The 19,841-nt window shown below is 35.1% G+C and overlaps 1 protein-coding gene across 2 annotated transcripts in view; it reads right to left on the reverse strand.

Annotated features, from left to right (window-relative positions):
- Window positions 1-1,225: 1,225 nt before the first annotated feature.
- SLCO4C1 (solute carrier organic anion transporter family member 4C1) overlaps window positions 1,226-19,841 on the reverse strand; it is a 105,002-nt gene continuing 86,386 nt past the window's right edge. For both annotated transcript variants that reach the window (XM_084881792.1, XM_084881791.1), the window contains 8 exons: window positions 18,070-18,185; window positions 16,618-16,762; window positions 16,039-16,234; window positions 13,030-13,183; window positions 8,986-9,176; window positions 7,814-7,878; window positions 6,176-6,313; window positions 1,226-4,410 (listed from right to left, as the gene is read on the reverse strand). In XM_084881792.1, coding sequence (XP_084737918.1) covers window positions 4,250-4,410; window positions 6,176-6,313; window positions 7,814-7,878; window positions 8,986-9,176; window positions 13,030-13,183; window positions 16,039-16,234; window positions 16,618-16,762; window positions 18,070-18,185 — 1,166 coding nt within the window. In that variant the 3' untranslated portion in view covers window positions 1,226-4,249. The remainder of the gene's footprint in view (window positions 4,411-6,175; window positions 6,314-7,813; window positions 7,879-8,985; window positions 9,177-13,029; window positions 13,184-16,038; window positions 16,235-16,617; window positions 16,763-18,069; window positions 18,186-19,841) is intronic.

Here is a 19,841-nt window from a genome sequence, read left to right on the forward strand (position 1 = left end):
AATTTAAAATATCACAAGTGGAAAATACGTTTAATACACTTTACCTACTGAACATCATAGCTTAGCCCAATGTACCTCAAACATGCACAGAACATTTACATTAGCCTACACTCGGGCAAAGCCATCTAACACAAAGCCTATCTTATAAAAAAAAAAAAAAAGTGTCGAACATCTCATGTAATTTATTGAATACTGCACTGGAAGTGAAGAATGGTGGTTTTAGAGGTACTCACCATTCACATACACAGCTGACAGCACACTGGGCCTGAAGAATGTTTGAAGCATTCAACTACAAGACACCCTGGCAACACAGTGCACTGTGGAGTATCAGGGTTTACCCTACTGATTGCCTGCCGCTTGCTTCCACTGACCAGTATCACTAACCTGGGAAAAGATAAAAAATTATCTTCCTACTCAATGTTTATTGCTTTTCCATCATCACAGAATTGAAAAATCGTAAGTCAAACCACTGTTCAGTGAGGGAGCCTCTACAGGACCTCACAGCAGGCAGCTCACTTGGGCAGAATCCCATGAGGACTGCTCAAGAATGTTGTTTCCTGGACTCTCAGGGCAGAGAAATTCTTGTCTGCAGGTCAATGCAGCTACTCCTCAGGCTTCCTGTCTGGATGTGGTGCTCTCTTGGCTTAAGCCAGGAACCCAATTCTGTGATCCTTTCTTCCCTTAACATATTGGGGTTCATACTCTTCTGATGGGAATGAACTCAGCAAACGTCCAATTAGGAGGAGATACCAGCCTCCTTTCTGAGAAACATCTTCATCACTGGCATGATCCCCAGCGACGTTTTTTTGTTAGTTTTTAAACACTGCTTCTAATATTTCTTCTTTAAAATCAACTTCACTTCGGCATAATTCACTCATAGTAAAATGCATCATTTTAATATGTAAGTTCAATTTTTTTAAGAAGACACGAACATTGCCACCCCACGAAATAGTTTTGCCATGCCCTTTTGTAAATATGGCATTAACTATTACTCCGATGCTAATTTCCTGTGTTACATAATTGCTCTATGGATACATACATGTTAACATTAGGGAAAGCTGAGTAAAACATAAGAAAACTGTGTGTACTATTTTTAAAACTTTTAATAAGTCTAAAACTATTATAAAATTTTGAAGCCAGACAAATCTAAAAAAAAAATAGGATTCAATTATTTAGGATGTAAGGTAAATTTATTTTACTAAACCATTAAAATACTCTGATCCAATGTACTGATTCCATTTTTTAAATATAGAATTTTATTTATTGTATTTTTCAGCACTCACATATAACGTATAAGTTAATGTATATTGTTTGTGGCACAAAAAAAGACCGAAGGATCCTGAATGTGTTGTAGTGAGGGGAAAATGACATATCTCAAATTAATGTCCAATCTGCTTTCTTTAAAAATTATTACACTATTTGGATGACCCACAATAAATTTAATATAAACTTTCCAAAACATTAGTTTGCAGTGTCAGGTATTTCACAACCAACCATCTGTAACATGTATCCTACTCATAAATCTTATATAGCTATCTTTCATACATGTAAACGACTGGGTGAAGAATTTTGGTACATGTTTCATAATGTATGTGGTTTATATTGAATTAAATACATCTGTTGAGATACCACAAATCACCGGATTAACTAAATCACATTCACCAAGTTCAAAAGTACACTGCTTTTCCCTCTCCCAACCATCATATGTGCATGTATTCATAAATAGACAAAGCATATTTCAAAATCTGTACCATTTAATAAGGTTAAATATTTAAAAGCAACCAGTATAGTCTCATTTTAAGAAAAGTATGTATATACATTTTGCACAACTGTTCACAATAAAAAATTTTTGAAAGAAAATAGAGATAAAATTTTATTTATATTTTCTTCTATTTTACATAGCTAAACCAAATGTAAAGTTCTCTTCCTGTATAAGAGTTTTACATTTGGAAGGAAATTAAAATATTAAAATACAAGTTTAAGACATATGTAATTAATCACATACCAAAATCACAACAGGTCAACTGACAGACTCAAGCTTACTTAAAAATCATTACAAATTGTGAAAAATATATGTTATGCAAAATATTGTTTTTTTAAAAGTAGTATAATACCAACCCGTATAATTTAGGTGAATTCAAAAGTATAATGTTTATAAATTACAGTAGTGTCTATAGTGCCCTGTCATGAAAGGAGGTATTCTTTATAAATATATATATATTATAAATAAGAGACTGAGTTCCTTCAAGTGCCAACATTATTTTCACTTTAACCATTATTTAAAAGTTTGGAAAATGTATCAGAAAACTGTACATAGAATACAATAAAACCCCTGAAACTAAAAATCATTACGAATGCCAATTATCTAGTGACTTGTTCAACAAACTATTTGTACGTATGGGGTGATTTTTTTCCTTCTTTTTATTATGTGGCCTTAAAGGAACATGTTTTCATAGTTATTGTTCCCTCTCTTGCTGCTGTTTCACATCTCTATCAATGAGTTCCTTGGAATTTGCCATTATTTTACATCTATAAATTGACTTTATTTTTATTCAATTCCCTGCTTCCACATATAGACACAGAGAGCCTAAACTGTCCTTTAGCCTTGGCTCCAACAGGGGCAGCATTGAAAATGTTTGACTGGGTGGAAGGGAAACTGATTCTGAACTGAGGTATCACGTGTTTCTTTCCAGCCTCCCTTGCAATGTCTCTTTGGTTGTTATTAATTTCCTGCTTCCCAAATACCTGGCTTTTGACTACCCATCTGGCCTCAACCGCTGGTTTTTATATGTCCCTGGTTTAAGTTCATCTGTCTCTCTAATTCCTGACCCTCTGCTCCTCTAAATCTACACCTGTTTACATTCCTTCCTTCTTATATTTCTAGACACAAATGCTACTGGTTTCTTCCATCATCACTGGCCACAGATTACCATGAAACATATGCTCTTCAATTCTGTGGGTTTCCTACCAGCCCTTTCCTCTCAGTCTGCTACTGTCTGTTATTTTGGTCACAGCATATATATAACACATTGTTTGTAAAAAAGCTAACCTTATTAAATTAGTAATCTTATTTCACAAAAATTTCAAGTGGGTATGACTCAACAATTTTCTTAATCAGTAAAATTCCTGACCAGGCAGATATTGTTTTGGTTGATGTTCACTGATCTATTTTCTTCACATTCTGAGTAAACAAAGTTGACTCAAGTGAATTGATGGCTGACCTGAATTGATGGAGTGTTACAACGCTATCAGACATGTGAAACAGCCTATCTTTCAAATGAATGGATTGGTTACAGAGTTTTTTTTAATCAAGAATAGTGCATGCCTACTATAAGGAACACACTATTTTAGGTGCTATAAGAAATGTACTAGCTAATCATTTTTTAATGATAAAAATTAAAGTACTGAGTATCTAAGCATTGATCAAAAGTTTATTAAGAAATCTTTTCAAAGAAAACCAATAAAATGCACCTGTCTTTTTTTTTTTTTTTTTTAAAGAAACCTTTTGTGTCTAATTGGCACTTTTATTTCCTGAAGCTAGTATTCTTCCCAGGAAGATATGTAATTGAATAACACTTTTACAGATTCATATCAAGAGGTAAATGTTAAAAATCAGCAATATCAACAGATTATCTCCTAGATTTCCTGAGTTAAAGTGAAAATATGTATCGACAATGCTGATATTTCTAAATTCACTATATAGTGGGACACAAAGAAGATAACCTGTGTTATAATAGTTTGGTAACTTTCTGTGATAAAGGACAGATTAGTATATGTCAATTTCAAAAGAAATTATATTATCTAGCTGGTTCTAAATTCATGGGCTGTCAATAATAGCTTTTGAAAATCACTCATAAAATTAACTTTTTATACCATAAATTTTAACTAATTATTGGCTATTTTTTCCTGGTTTAGTTTATTAATTGGGAATTTCATACCTAGAGGATGAATTTCATACCTAGAGGTGTGTGTGTGTGTGTGTGTGTGTGTATGTGTGTGTGTTTTGAGGCATTTGGTGAGGTTTTGAAGGCATAGGTCTGTTTCTTACTTTAAAATAAAACAAATGAGTTCATATATATATAAATATATATATATATGCCATAAATATACAAAAAAAACCACATTTAATTATAAAACATCAATTTTTAAAACGATTGTCCACATTGAGTAGATAATGCCCCAATGGCAAAGTGCATTCTTACAAATGGAGGCCAATTCTCCAGCGGTAAAACACTCTTCTTTTTCTATTTCATCCTTCATTTCCTGCTTTGTTGAGGTCAAGGTCCACTGAAACAGTAGACAAACCTGCATTCGAATTTTGAAATGACACCTCTGTGTCTAATGATGGCGGATTATACAAAAAGATTGCAAGCCCATTGAAGAAAATGGTGGTAATTTTACAAATAACACCTAAATATAAAAAGAAAAATTAATCATGTATCAGGCCTTTATTACAAAAATCAATTCTCACAACTAGAAAGTCTTCACAACTAGAAATTCATTACTTTAAAAAATAGAAGTGGATAGGCATCATAGTTCTATGTTTTAAAATTCTAAAATTTTAGGATGAAAAGTGATATTCTTCAATAAAAAGGATACATTTCAATGAACTATCCTGTATTTTCTTTCTAAGCAATAAAAACATGCAATAATTATTTTATTCTTGGTTATAATTGTACATATTTATAAAATAAGTGTTATATAGATGTAATTCCATATTCCGTTTCTAATTTTATTAGTAACCTATCTATAAAAAACTATAATCAAATGTCGATGACAAAGAAAAACAGCTTATAACATCCTTGAACATGAAATAAAAGTTGCAGAGTTTTCATGTTCATAATGGAAAATAACTCTAAAAATAAAAAAGCTTTGAAGTTCTTAGGAGAAAGCCTCTATGAAAATATATCACATTCAATACTCAACCAAATTTACTTATAAGCATCAAGTAAAAATACGAAACATCAAGATTCACTTCACAAGCTTTCATTTGTTTTCAAAGAACTCAGATTTTGAGCTCAGCTATAGTAACAGAAACTAGTTCTGGCCACATCACAAGCATTTAAGTTCCCGTCAAAAAAGCTAAATGGCCTTACAATGCAGTTTTTGCAGTGTAGCTACTTTGCTTGTGTTAATCATTAATATTTTACTCAAAATGTGTATTTGAAAAACAGGAATGATCTAAGTATTTCTAGGTTTATAGGAAGATTAATTACATAAGTACCGTCGTTACAATATTTTTGAAAAATGTAAAAGTCTATATGTTTAGGCATAAAATTAGTCACATTTATCACAGTAGGAAAGGAAATAATTTGTTATCTGTATCTTTTGGTGAAAGAGTACAAACATAATCAATTACATTTTTAAACATGAAGACGTTTTGAACATAAAATGCTTTTTAGCAGGTAAAAGTAGTAGGAAGATTAATTTTGTCTATTCTAATCAATATTTAATTTTCTTTGTGTGTGTAATTTATGTATTTATTTAGGCAGTCGATGTTTTATTACTCTGTCATCATAAATTCAGAGAGCATACTCTGAGGCTAAGCACATATAAGAGCAATAAGCTGTCTTCATACATATGCCAAAACAACTGCAACCACAATTGCAATAAAAATAACACATCATGTAAATATTTTCTATATATAGAATTTGTTTTAAAATATTCTCATTTCTTAGGTTGACTTAAAATTTTTCTCTCACTCTTACAAACTAGATGCCTTGCTTTATTTCCTTTATCTTAATTTTCATTTATGGTTTAACCAAGACTGTGTAAGACAGACTGCCAAAGGTAAAAGAGGTTGAATATCATGGCTAATCTTCTAAACTTAGGAAAAGATTCCCGTAACATGCCTTAGAGCCAAGGACACTTCCCTACCTCAGTTCTATGTGCTTTCCAAAGCCCAGGTACCTAGGTGAAAACATTCCAGCGTCTTAGAATTCTTCTTTGAGAGAAGTTGTTAAGAGAAAATTAAGCGATATGTGAGGTAATGAAAGCTATAATGTTCTTCTGTCGTAGACTGAGTCTTACAGACTCCGAGTAAAGCCTTTGCAGCCTGCGGATACCGATCTCTGCTTCAGGAATGAACATTTCAAACCCGAAGTAACAGTAACTTTTTTCTTTTAATCTGGACATCATCCATCTGCTCTGAAGTTATTAAGAAGTCACTACTTACTTATAACCACAAGCATACGGGCCATCCTGATGTTATCATAAATCCAGCAGGCTCCTTTAATTCCACATTCATTAACATCCCAGAGAATACATGAGCTGTCTATTGTGACCCCAAAAATAATTGGTCCAGGTATTGAGCCTAGAGGATTGTATGTGAAATACACATAAGTAAGGATTACAGTTTATAGTTACAGGTGTTTTTTCTCTCTCTTTTTTAAAAAAAATATATTTTATTGATTTTTTACAGAGAGGAAGAGAGAGGGATAGAGAGTTAGAAACATCGATGAAAGAGAATCATCGATCAGCTGCCTCTTGCACACCCCTTACTGGGGATGTGCCCGTAACCAAGGTACATGCCCTTGACCAGAATCGAACCTGGGACCTTTCAGTCCACAGGCAGAGGCTCTCTCTATCCATTGAGCCAAACTGGTTTCGGCATATAGTTACAGATTTTTATGTCCATGATTATATATATATTATACAAATAAGAATAGCATTACATTTAGTTAAGCAAATATTTTAATTCACTGCTTTTCTAATTTAATATGTGTCTTTGAAATTAGCTATTATACTTCTAATGAATCAAAATAAATTATTGATGCACAAAGTAAGTACTAAAAACAGTATGTGTGTTATATGTGTGTATGCATGTGTGTACATGTACTTATCATATTGACATATATGTGGATGCATGAGAATGCATGTGTACACACCACTATTAATACTAACATGCTTAGTACTGCTATGTTGAACACACACCTTCCTCCAAATGAGGTTAGAAGGCACAAAAACTTTCACATAATTAAAGAGCTTCCAATTGTTACAAATCAAATATATGATTCGAAGTGGTATTTCTTAGACAAAAGTTTCAGCTATATCCAATCCATTCTTTCATGACCTGTGGCATGACAGAGCACTGGACAGAGTCAGGAGACCATTTTCCTATTCTCATTTGCACCATTAATTGTGTAACTGTAGGCAAACCCCCGAATCTCTCTGCGCCTTCATGTATCATCTGAAAAATGGGGAAGTTGGTTCAGGTGACCTCTAATGTTCCTACTTTTGGTGAGTTTTAAAAAAAATGATCTTATTAGTATGTGTATAATATGTTTGTCTTTCTTATTCTTCCTGCATCTGGTACCTTATAAAATTTTCTAGTATAAATTATTTCTTCCATCAGCTCTTAACTATTTTTTCATTATTGATGAAATATAATCATGCCCCAGAGATAAATGCAGGAATAAAAAACATTACAGTAGTTATAGATAAGATTAGCATAATTTGTAGGTAATGGGTTTTATATGAATAGGAAAAACTGTCTCTTATTATGCTTTATTAGAAATGCATTAATGATAATATATTATATTTCAAATAAATATGATATACTCTTTAAGGTTATATTTGCGTTTGAATTAGAAACAATAGCCAACAAAGCAGGTAGGTAAAAAGTAAAGTCATTATTTTCTTATGTAATATACAAATAATATATATTTAATATTGGAAAATAGTTTCTTCAACAGCAATGATGTAGTTTTCTACTGCATTTAAATTAAATACTTTCTTGGCACATATAAATAAATAAATGACACTAATGAACAAAAATAACCAAGCTACTAATGAATTGAGAAAAATGGCATACCTAATAATCGAAGCAACATAAACTGTATTCCCAAGGCTAGAGACCGTTGCTTTTGATTGACACACCTGGAGATAGTAAATACACATGAGGCCAAAATGGTTGAACAGTACATTCACACAGTATCTCAAGTATGATGAGACACAGTGCTGGGACACGAGAGTCAGAGAGAGAAAAGAGATCAACTAGTCTTTAAAAATAAACTTGCAGTTGAAAGGTGACATAATTTTTTTCAAAATAAATTTAAAAAAAGCAGAGTCCCTGTTTTCTAAATAACTCTAATTTCCATGTAGTGAAATATTAAGACTCTTTAATGTTTTTAGACCGTCTCAAAAGCTTCCATTCATTAAGAAGTATACAAAAAGGTAAGTAAGCATCAAGGAACCAAAAGTGAAAAGAGCAAAGTTTATTAGGAGAGAAACAGAAAGGCTGATGAGATTATGGAAGGGCAGACAGGAAATTTTTAAAAAAATATATATTTTATTGATTTTTAACAGAGAGAAAGGGAGAGAGATAAAGAGCTAGAAATGTCGATGAGGGAGAAACATCAACCAACTGCCTCTTGCACACCACCTACCGGGGATGTGCCCGCAACCAAGGTACATGCCCTTGACCGGAATCGAACCTGGGACCTCTCAGTCCGCAGGCCGACGCTCTATCCACTGAGCCAAACCGGCTTTGGCGACAGGAAATATTTTTACAATGAGATGTAGGAGGAAGAGCAACAAAAAGTACACAACACTGAAGAGCCAGATGACAGTGGGCTTCTTATTAGTGCTGTTCACAGGAAGGCTTAAAATCACAGCACCTACTATCTAAGGTAGAATGCATGTTATTCTGATTCTGGCATAAATGGAATGCATTGTACTTCCATCTTATTCATATAAACTGAACATATTTCACCTTATAACTGAAGCCTCAGGAAAGAAGCAGAGAAGCTGAGTGACAGGTGGACAATGTCAGGACACTTTTCACATACATGATCTCATTTAAACTCATACATCTGGTGTTCAATGAAGTAGGTTTTTTAAAAGCACCAAACTAATGATCTTGTAAGGGCTGAATTAATATTAGAACAAGTGGTCAATATAAACCAAACCTTTTTTTTTTTTTCTTTTTCTTTTTCATTGAACATGCTGCCTTAGGGAGGGCAAATTTTAAAATACAATACATACCTTAGGATGGACACAGTGACAGGAGTACCGGCCATGAAGGTAAAAACAATTGCAGCAAAGAAAATGCCAAGGAATATGGGCAAGTTCGTACATCGAGTTTCACATTTTCCAGCTTTAGCTTCATAACCAAAGCTTTCTGCAGGATGTGTTATTTCTGTTTTCATTTCAATACAGGAACAGTTGTAATATGCCTAGAATATTAGACATAAAAATAGCGAAAGTGTTTAATTTGAAAACATGTTTTATCATTGTAAATTAGGCGATCTGTAGACTTGGTTCTCTCCCGCAGTCTTCATCCATACACAACAAATAATACAGAGAAAGAGTAATAAGCACTAAGAAATTAAACAAGGGAAAACAAGCAGCCATATTTATGGAGCAGAATCATCTCTATTTGTCTTTTGGGTACATTAGTTCAATTTTTAATCTATTATTGACTCAGGATTTGTAAAACAAATTGATGAGAATATAGCAATATGTTATCACACTCATTCTACACTGTTTTGAATGAGCTTAACTGTTCAAATAATTTACCTGCTCATTTTCTTCATTTCCATTCTAGGACACACAAATAAAGCATCATAGTGACAATCTCTCCATTACACTAGTTTGAAATAACAAACACTATAAATAAGTGCTTTAGTAAAATTAACTAATGTGTCACAAGAGTTGGGGGGAAAATTGATGCTTTCAATTAAACCTTTTTACTATAATTTTCTGAACTTATTGAGTTGTTTTACCAAAAGCAAACTGTCTCCCTCTTAAGATGGCATATTTATGAATATCAAAATCTAGAAGTGATTATATTATCTGGTAGGCTATTTTATATATAAATAATATACACATATAAATTAAAAAATATGAAATGTTGAAAGGCAACATGTAAATAAATCACAAGTATTGCTTTTGCATGAAAAAATAAGATATTTTAAAAGTTAGTCATGTTTAGTTTTTAAAGCCCTTTTACATCTTAATTCCATCCCTGCAATAAATCTTTTTACATATTAAAAGACTCATGAATGAAGTCAGCAGAGCCAGAGAGGTCAAAAGGAAGTGGTGCTTTTATTGTTCTGAAGTCAGAGACCTTTTTGGTTGCTAAAATGTCTTATGGCCAGTGGTTCTGATTCAGGATTCCCAAACATACCAATGACACCCCCCTTGGACTATTTGAGATTCAGGAACCAGATGCATCAAACTATGAAGTAATGTCAACTTTTAAAATTTTCAGAATAAAAAATGAGAAGTTTTCTTGTCTTTTTTCTAAATGTTTGTTTTTACAATTAAAAAAAAATTATCACAGATGTCCCTCTTCCCCCTTAGTCCTTTTCCAGTTTTGTCCTGTTTGTGATGAAACTTTACAACTTTCTTGCATAAAAAATTATATATTTGCCTAAATATAGTTGTAGTTAGTCAGCATCTGTTTTTATATTTTGGGTCACTAGTGTGAAATATTAAAATTAATATTTCTGTGAACAAATGTGTATATTTAATACATTATTATCAGTGCATTAGCCTATCTGAAATATTCTGTAAGAAAAAAAATCCCAAGAAAAAAAATTAGTTGTTTTACATGGATGGAATATCCTATATATTAAAAGCCTACTATGCAAATTATCCCTTCCACTGGGAGTTCAACCACTCGCTATGACATGTGACCACCAGAGGGCGGCACAGAACATGGCGGGTGTCAGCGACACTGCATTGGCAGTGGGTGGCAGTGGGACTGCTGTGGGATGGTGGAGCAGTAGAGCCAGTGGTGCCAGGCTAAGACCGGTGCAAGTGGGATCCAATCACCCTACCAATTGCCTCACAGATAGTGACCATCAGAGACAAGGAACAGGGCTGCTGCTAGCTCCCCGGTGCTGAGGGAGCCAACGGGGTGCCGGCCCTATCAATCGCCCTGCAGGCAGGATGGTAGAGGGGTTGCGATCTTTTTTTAAAACATATTTTTATTGATATCAGAGATGAAGGGAGAGGGAGACAGAAACATCAAAGATGATAGAATCATTGATCAGCTGCCTCCTGCATGCCCCCTATGAGGGATCAAGCCCGCAGTCCTGGCATGAGCCCTAACCGGGAATCAGACAGGGAATCAAACTGTGACCACCTGGTTCATATGTCAATGCTCAGTCACCGAGCAACACCAGCCAGGCAGATTTTACTTGCAATCTTAAATTTATTTTTATAAGGGCGGGGGGAAAAGAATGCTATTTCACTAGTCCATATTTTAGATACTCAAGATTATGTTCTTTTGTTACCTTATTCATGTGTCCTTTTATATCATAATATATATTTCCCACAGATGTTTTTAGTGTTATCACATTATCTATTATTGCCTAACATATTATGTAGTACTAGAGGCCCAGTGCACAGATTCACGCACATTGAAAGGAAATTTAGAAGAAACATTTTTAATATCACAATTCATCCTTTCTCTATAATACAAGTGTCAACCAAATTCACAATTGACAATGACATATGGAAACACACGCGTGTGATTGGTGCCAGCAAGAGCTTTATACGTATCGTGCATGTGTGAGTCAATGTTTATTTTTAAACTGCTAATGTGCATCATATGTACCAGCCAGTCGGTCAGTCAGACAGATTGAAAGTTGGTCACTTAGCTTTTTATATACCGTATTTTTCGGACCATAAGACGCACCGGACCATAAGACGCACCAGTTTTTAGAGAAGGGAAATGAAGAAAAAAAGATTCTGAAACAAAGTGTCCTAAAATATTTTATGTGCATTAAAACCCAACATCACAGTCATAAACACATGTAATCAACCCTGTAAAGTAAACAGCCGCATTTAGAACCATTTTAGAGCCGGGCAAGCAAACAGAGACCACACAGAGCCGGGCAAGTAAAAAAACTTTTTTTTACAGTATATGTGTAGGCTATATTTGGACCATAAGACGCAGGGACTTTTTCCCCCCACTTCTGGGGGGAACTAAGTGCCTCTTATGGTCCGAAAAATACGGTAGATAGAATAGTAATGTGACTAGTTTCCAAGACTCTTAAATTTAGCTAAGATGAAATCTTTAGATTTTATATATATATATATATATATATATATATATATATATCCATTAAACTCTATTGGATTCTATTAAAACAATTTGACTACATTTAAAAATAAATATCTAGGTAAAATGATACACATTCCAAATACAGAATTTAAACTAAATTTGTATTTGAGATTGAGATAATGATTTAATATCCATATAATAAAAGCCTAAGTGACCTGTTATGGTGAAATGACCAGAATGACGGGTCACTATGACACATACTGACTGCTATGGGGCAGACGCTCAATGCAGGAGCTGCCCCTGGTGGTCAGTGTGCAACCACAGGGGTCATACCACTGAGCCAGAAGCCAGGCTCACAGCTGGCGAGCGCACAAGCCAGGCTAAGGCCCCCTTCTCCCCATAGTGCATGAATTTCGTGCACCAGGTCTCCAGTTTTTAAATAAATCCATTGTGTATCAAATGAAAGCAACAAATATTTATGATGTTACTACTAAGTACACTGTAGTTAGCAAGAATAGGACAAGTTCCCTGACTTCAAGGGAGGTGTATAGTTGATAAAAAAAATAAATAAAACAATCAAAAAAGATAAATAACACTTTACTGCTGTAATAGAAGTAATGTTACAAAGATGTATGTAACTGCTAAGTTAATTTTTTGACAACAGTTGCATCTCAGGTTTAAAAGAAGGCTCTTTCTCTATTGGTGTGATCAGATTTTTGGTGTGTGTGTGCACACACGTGTGCGCGCATGTGCATGTTTAAGGTAAGATCTACTATCTTAACCAATCCTAAGTGTACGATACATACTTGTTGACTATTAGTACAATGTTGTGCAGCAGATCTCTAAAGCTTATCCATCTTGTGACTGAAGCCTTATGCCTGGCTTCTGAATGGAGGAGGTGGGCCCGGAAGGAAAGAACAGGCATTGTGTGACTCCATAGAGGGACCAAGAAGGCCATCCATACATAGACAAATACACTGCCTCTTTAAGGTGAAGTAGCAGACACAAGTTACCTCTGAACGTTTCATTGAAACAGAACTTTTACAGCCTGCAAAGCAGGGAGAAAAGTATTGGACTCCGTCTCTGCCACAGACAGGATAATAATGTGACCGCATGCAGTTACAGTTGGCATTACAAGGAGTGGTCAAGTTTCCCAGGTTTCCTGTCCTGTCAACAAGAAATGAAAGATGGGAAAATTATCTCTGTTGTAATATTTAATGAACAGTCCAGAAGCATTGGTATTTTTTCCAATGTAGTCATTTATTCACTCACCCAGCATATATTTAATTATTAAATAAATAAACAAAATGTAAAAAAAAAAAATCTGCCTTTTCCCAGAGTTTAATTTTTGTGGAAGTGAGAAGCATTTGAAACAATCTGTCTATATAAAACTCTAATATGCAAATAGACCAAATGGCAGAACAACCAAACAACAGAACATGGCAGCTATTGGCTGCAGCAGGATGATAAAGCAGGTGAGGAGGGGGAGCAAGACCAAGGTGGAGCTCTGGTAGCTGTCATTGGGGAGAGCCTCTGGTAGTTACTGAAAATTCTTTGCTCCCACACTCCAAGGTCCCACCTAGCGCTCGCCAGCACCACACCAGCCCTGCTCATACCTGCTGCCAATGCCAAAGCCGCCACTTGCACCCACCACTGGCCCCGATCACTAGATGCCATCAGCAGATGCAAGTGGCGGCAGCTGCCAGTCCCAATCGCCCCTGAAAGCATCTCCATCTCCCCCTGCTGCTGAGTGTGATCCGGGCAGCAGCCACTGGTCACATATGCTGCAAGTGCTGACTATGATTGCACCTGCTGCTAGCGGCAACCCAATCACTCCGCACTGTCAGTGGATGCGAGTGGGGCTGGTGCCATCAATGAGTAGGAGCGGTGGCAGAGAGAGTGGGGCTACCGACAGACAGGGGACTAGGGGCTGCAGCAGGAGAGGCCGGGAAGGGTGCAGAGGATGGGCCAAGACCCACCCCTGTGCCCACCACAGCCTCGAGGCCCACAGTTCCTTTCAAGGTGCACGATTTCATGCACTGGGCCCCTAGTGGTTATATATTATGTCAGTCAGTGAGAAGAAAAATAGGCAGAGTAAGCAAACATAGTTTATCATTTGATAGCAGAGAACTCCTTTTTTTTTAGAGAGGAGGGGCTGATTCTGAAGACTACAGGGTATTCTGCAGCATCCATCCTGGATGCCAGTAGCATCCCCTTAATTGTGACAACTGAAATGTCCCTAGACATTGCCAAATTTCCCGGGAATACAAAGAAATTTTTAAAGCTAGAGAGATGAGTAAAATCATGGTATTCAACATATTCATTTTAGCAATAGGAAAAATGAGACCCACAGAGATTAACTTACTACTTTCCTTTCTTTGCCAAATATATTACTCCTGGTTCCCAGGCTCAGTATTATTCCAAGCTACCTCTGAATAGGAGGCAATATAAAGGGTTACCCTAAGCAAGGAAACCTGTCCAATCCCATATTTATTCATTGATTTAGCCAATTATATTGAGAAAGTGCTGGGCCCTATGCTAGCTATTGGGAATACAAAGCTGAGTACGCAATCCGTTGTCCTCAAATATTTCAATCTGGGAGCAGAGAGAGATGGACACATAATTATACACAGTCTGGTGAGTGTGGTAAAGGTAGAAAATACCAAAGGGACTCACATCTATATCATTCATCTGTCAAGGTGATAAATTAGTGTGACATTATCCAAAACTTTATGTTCTTCCAAGAGGAACATACAAAACAAGTCATTTCTTGGGACAGGTTTGGGTGAAGTTTACAGATGAGAAAGCCAGGTCTGCCCAACTTCCACAGTCCCAGGTATTTTTCTACTATTTCCAGACACAGGACTGAGTCCATTCAAACAGGTTCCTGAGCCAAGCCTTCATTTTCTAGCATTTATTGGCTTAACATATCTTCTCTACTGTTCCCTCTTCTAAAATCTTCATCTCTCAAAACTTTTCACATCCTGAAAAGATATTTAATCCCATTTTTCTCTTATGTCACAAAGCTTTCCTGAGTCTAGTCAAAGGAAACTGAAAAGCTCTCTTTGAATTCCACACCCTTTGTGTGTCTCTCATTACCTAATGCATTATTCATTCACTGTTTTGTTTCCCAGTCTCTCCTTTTACAGGGAAAACTCCTTCAGTGCATAGGTTTTTGCAATAAGTTCTGCCAGAGGGAGCAGTCAACAAATGCTGACCACATGCGGTGGAGCGGAACTAAACATGGCTTTACAACACTCAGCATCTCATTAATGTAAAAGAATGACAGACATGAGCAGAAACTACCAGTCATAACTGTTAATGGCAAACTTTTCCCAAATATATCTCCTCAGATTATCTGAACGCCATGTCATACGAAATCATGGAGTCCCTGACCTGGAGTACCATCTCCCTAAAAAGTGTCAAACATATAAAATACACTGCCATGCAACCTCCTGGTGAACCCCTGCTCAGGAACTCGGACTTCAGTGTGAAACAAACGAGGCAAAGAAAAGCAGAACAGTTAAACCAGTCATGGGTAGAAGGCACATGTTTATAGATCAGAAGGATAAGAAGTAATTTATTCCACTATAGTAAACCTGACCTTCTAAAGCCGATAAAGCAATGATTAGTATCACCTAGGACTAGCTTCATTTTAACTTCTCTACTAACCCATTTTCAGCCCACCTAATATAAGACTTTCGCCATAGGGAGGCATCTTCATTTTTTAAAATTCAAATTAATAGGGACATACAATGTGAAAGCCTCCCTACGATGTGAATCCCCTCTGGGCAAAGATTCTGCTATATTCAATCATTATAACCCTGAGCAAAGTACTCAATACAGAATAGTTGCTCTCTGAATAAAACCCAACTTAAAAAGGTGCCTATTCTTACAAAAGAAAAAGCTTTTTAGTTAAAACATTAAAAAGCCAATCTCTCATCACTTTACCATATATTTAGAAATGTACACATGGTTCGTTACTCTGATATTAATATCAAAAAGCATTGAAACATACTTACCCATTATATGATTCAGACACTCCAGCAAATGGCTCATTTTCACAGCTGGCATAAACAAATACAAAGCTCAACAGAAGTGAAATTAAAGTTGTGTTCAAAGCAAACTTCATTGTGTTTTTACATGTCATCTTGAACTTCGAAACAAGAACTCCACCTAAAATCTGACCCAGAGCAGCACCAGGAATTAAAATAGCCCCTAATGAGAAAGAAGACAAAAAGCATACAAATATACTCAGTAACTCCTGGAAAACATAAAAAACAAATAGCAAATTGGTTTTAACATACGAAAGCATTAGTGATTTAGACACGAGTAAATGATTTGTTATACTAAGAGATTAAGAAAATTAATGTTTTAAATATTAACATTACTATATAGTCTCCTTAGCTATATAGCTATACAGCCTCTGTACCTATCATGTTCATACAAAATATTGTTTGATGTCAGAAAATCAGAAACTTGTATCAAAATCAGTATAAAGTTTAAATTTCAATGACTCAGCTAAACAAAAGTATATGCTATTACATTAGACATTTAAATTGGTACAGTAAGATTACGCTAGGACAAAGAAAATGTTTTACCTCCAAGGGTAGCTGCAAAGCTGGATGACAATCCAAATTGGTTTTCTATAAATTTAGGTAAAAATGTAGCAAATCCAGTAGTAACTAAGGCTTCTGAAGAAGTTGATATAACTAAACACATAAAGACAGTATTCCTCATGGACTTCTAAAGAAAAAAATACAGTTCATCAAATGAGTAACTATGATACAGCACAGAATGTGCAAAATACAGCACAGAATGGCAACTTTATAATAAAAACCATACGCTTATCCATAACATTTCAGCTTTTCCCTCCAACACAAAAGTATAAATATGGGTTAAATAGCTTTATTTAGACAATGTTGAGAAAATGTATCTGTGAAGCACTTGAGAGAATCGACAAATGATACATCAGTAGGGTGACTGTGCCTTTATCATATGCAAGGGACCTGAAAAAGGAGGTATGAACCACTTGGAAAGCCTACCCTTCCCCAGTCTTATAAAAGCTTCATACAATAAATCTGTCCCTTATCTGACATTTTTATTGTGTTCTGAATTGCTATGTCCAGTAAGTGAGCATAGAGAATGGTCTTTAAGTATCAAAGTTGTAGTATTGTTCTGAGTCTATATCTCAGTAGTTCAGAAACTTAAATAGGCAGAGAGCTAAGTCATTTTAAAAAGGTGTCTATGATGTTAGCCTTCTCAGAATGTTATCCATCTATCAGAAGGGAGTGTAAACATTCATTAATTCAATATACTTAATCAAATATTGAAAACCAAAGTATAGTTCTGAAATATTAAATACAAAAAAATTCATAAAACCAATACAATACATACAGACACATATGTGCACACACACAAACACATGAGTCAAAGGCAGATGTGATCTAAGAAAAAGTAAATAATTTCAAATCTCAAAAAGATAAAATTACAAATTTCTTTATGTATAAAACTTTTATAATGCTAAATAGAAAGAATGCTTTTCTACTGAGTTCAAAAGAATAGATCATAACACTTGTGTCTTTAACCTCAAGTTCAAACCAAGTAACCACTAACCTCCTCTTCTTTCACAAGACAAATATTTAGGTTTGGCATTCTCAAATATATATTTACCATTCAGTGATAAATGATTGATCCATTATATAAAGGAAATGGCATGGACTAACAGGTTATTGAGCTAATAAAAGAACCACTGAATATTGATATTGCCAATAAAGTAACTCATGTTCTTTCAAACCTTCTATTCTGAAATATTTTTCATTTACTCTAAGTTCAAAGTTCAAAAAAAATTAAATTTGAGGGTTTTTTACAAGAGCTAGAATAATAGTAAATAAGAAAACAGCAATGAATGCATTGTGGAAATAGTCAAACAACAATGCATTGTGGGAATATTTGTATGGATATGTGTTTATGTACATATGTAAAGTATACATATATCTACATATGTATCATATGTTTGAGGGTGGGTGTGTATATAAACCATGTTATTTTACCTTTAGTGCAGCTGGAAAATCTTTAAAACTTTCCCCAAAATTCTCATCTATATGATCTAAGGAACTATTACTCTGATGAGTCTGGGAAATTTTTCCATCTTGAACTTTTGCTGTACCTAAAAAAAAAAAAAAAAAAAAAAAAAAGGTAAATGTTCTTGCTCTATCACTTCATTCTTCATTTAAAATATACTTTTTAATTGACACATTCTTCTACACTTATATAAATTTCATAAGAATCTAATTCCTCTTTTTGTAAAAATAAACAAACAAACAAACAAAAACCTGTATAAATATCCAAGTCTACAATCTGGCAAGCATTAATATTTAATATTTTTACAATTAACTAAGGAAGTTCCAACTGGTCTAAAATTTAAGATGAGACAACCTTCCTCTAATCACATATTTATTCTCTATTATAAAACTTTCTTTAAAATTATCTCTTTTGCTCAAATGTTTTTCTTTCACGTCTTTTATATATTAAACAAAGTATGTTTGTGGCTTTTTTTCTTTTACTCTCTTTAATTCTAACATACTTTGCAGATGAAACAATGTTTAATATCTATTACCAGGTCCCTTTGATTTTTAATAATGGTTCCATGAATAAATCTGAGAAAACAGTTAATATATTGAATAATAAGTTGGATGGTCCAAGGTATAAATAAATAAATAAATAAATAAATAAATAAATAAGCCCAGCCAGTGTTGTTCTATGCTTGAGTACTGACCCCAGTTCAATTCCAGGTCAGAACACGTGCCCTTGGCTGCAGGCTCAATCCCCTGTACAGGGCATACAGGAGGCAGCTGATCGATGTTTCTCTCTCATCAGTGTTTCTATTTATCCCTATCCCTTACTCTCTCTAAAAAATCAATAAAAACAACTTTAAAAAAAAATAAAAAGCAGTGGTCCCACCTACTTCTACTCTGTCAATATTTGTTTTGCCTATTTCCAAATGGTAATCTTCTATCCTTTTTTAAGTAATAGAAACAATACATATGTGTGTATATATAAGAAAACAACAATGCATTATGGAAATATTCAAACAGCAATGCAAACCCTATCTATTAAGAGTAATATGCAAATAGACTATAACTCCACTACACCCACAAGCCACACCCACAAGTCAATCAGAAGTGAATATGCAAATAAACCCAACCAAGATTAGCTGTGGCCATGGAAAGAGCAGGTGGGAGGCTTGGATTTCCCTGGCAATGGAAGAAACCAAGCTTTCCGCCTGCCGTTGCCAGCCCAGGCCTCCACTCAAGGCTACAAAGTTTCAATGATAGAAGATAAATAAATCCCAACAAAAATGGTGGCAGCCATGGAGCTGGAGAAAGCAGGAGGTTAGGGTTACCCCCAGAGATGAAAGAAGCCAAGCTTTCTGCCTGCCCTTGCTGTACACATCCTCCACTCAATGATACAAATTTTGATTATAGAAGATAAATAAACCCCAACATAAATGACTGTAACCATGGAGCAAGCAGGAGGCTTAGTTCCACACAAGGCTATAAAGTTTCAATTATAGAAGATAAATAAATTCCAGATACCAGTGCCTCCGCTTGGGTTGCTGGGAGACTGTGGACTGGCCAGTAAACCACCACAGGTCCCTAGCCTAGGCCACTCCACACCCCAAGGGAACACCCACCCTGATCCGGGACACCCTTCAGGGCAAACCAGGTTCCCAACCATGCACCAGGCCTCTGGCCTATCTAATTCTATCTAATAAAAGAATAATATGCAAATTGACCATCACTCCAACATGCAAGATGACTGC

The sequence above is a fragment of the Pipistrellus hanaki genome (assembly GCF_964339955.1).
Source record: "Pipistrellus hanaki genome assembly, chromosome: 4".
Lineage (NCBI taxonomy): Eukaryota > Metazoa > Chordata > Mammalia > Chiroptera > Vespertilionidae > Pipistrellus > Pipistrellus hanaki.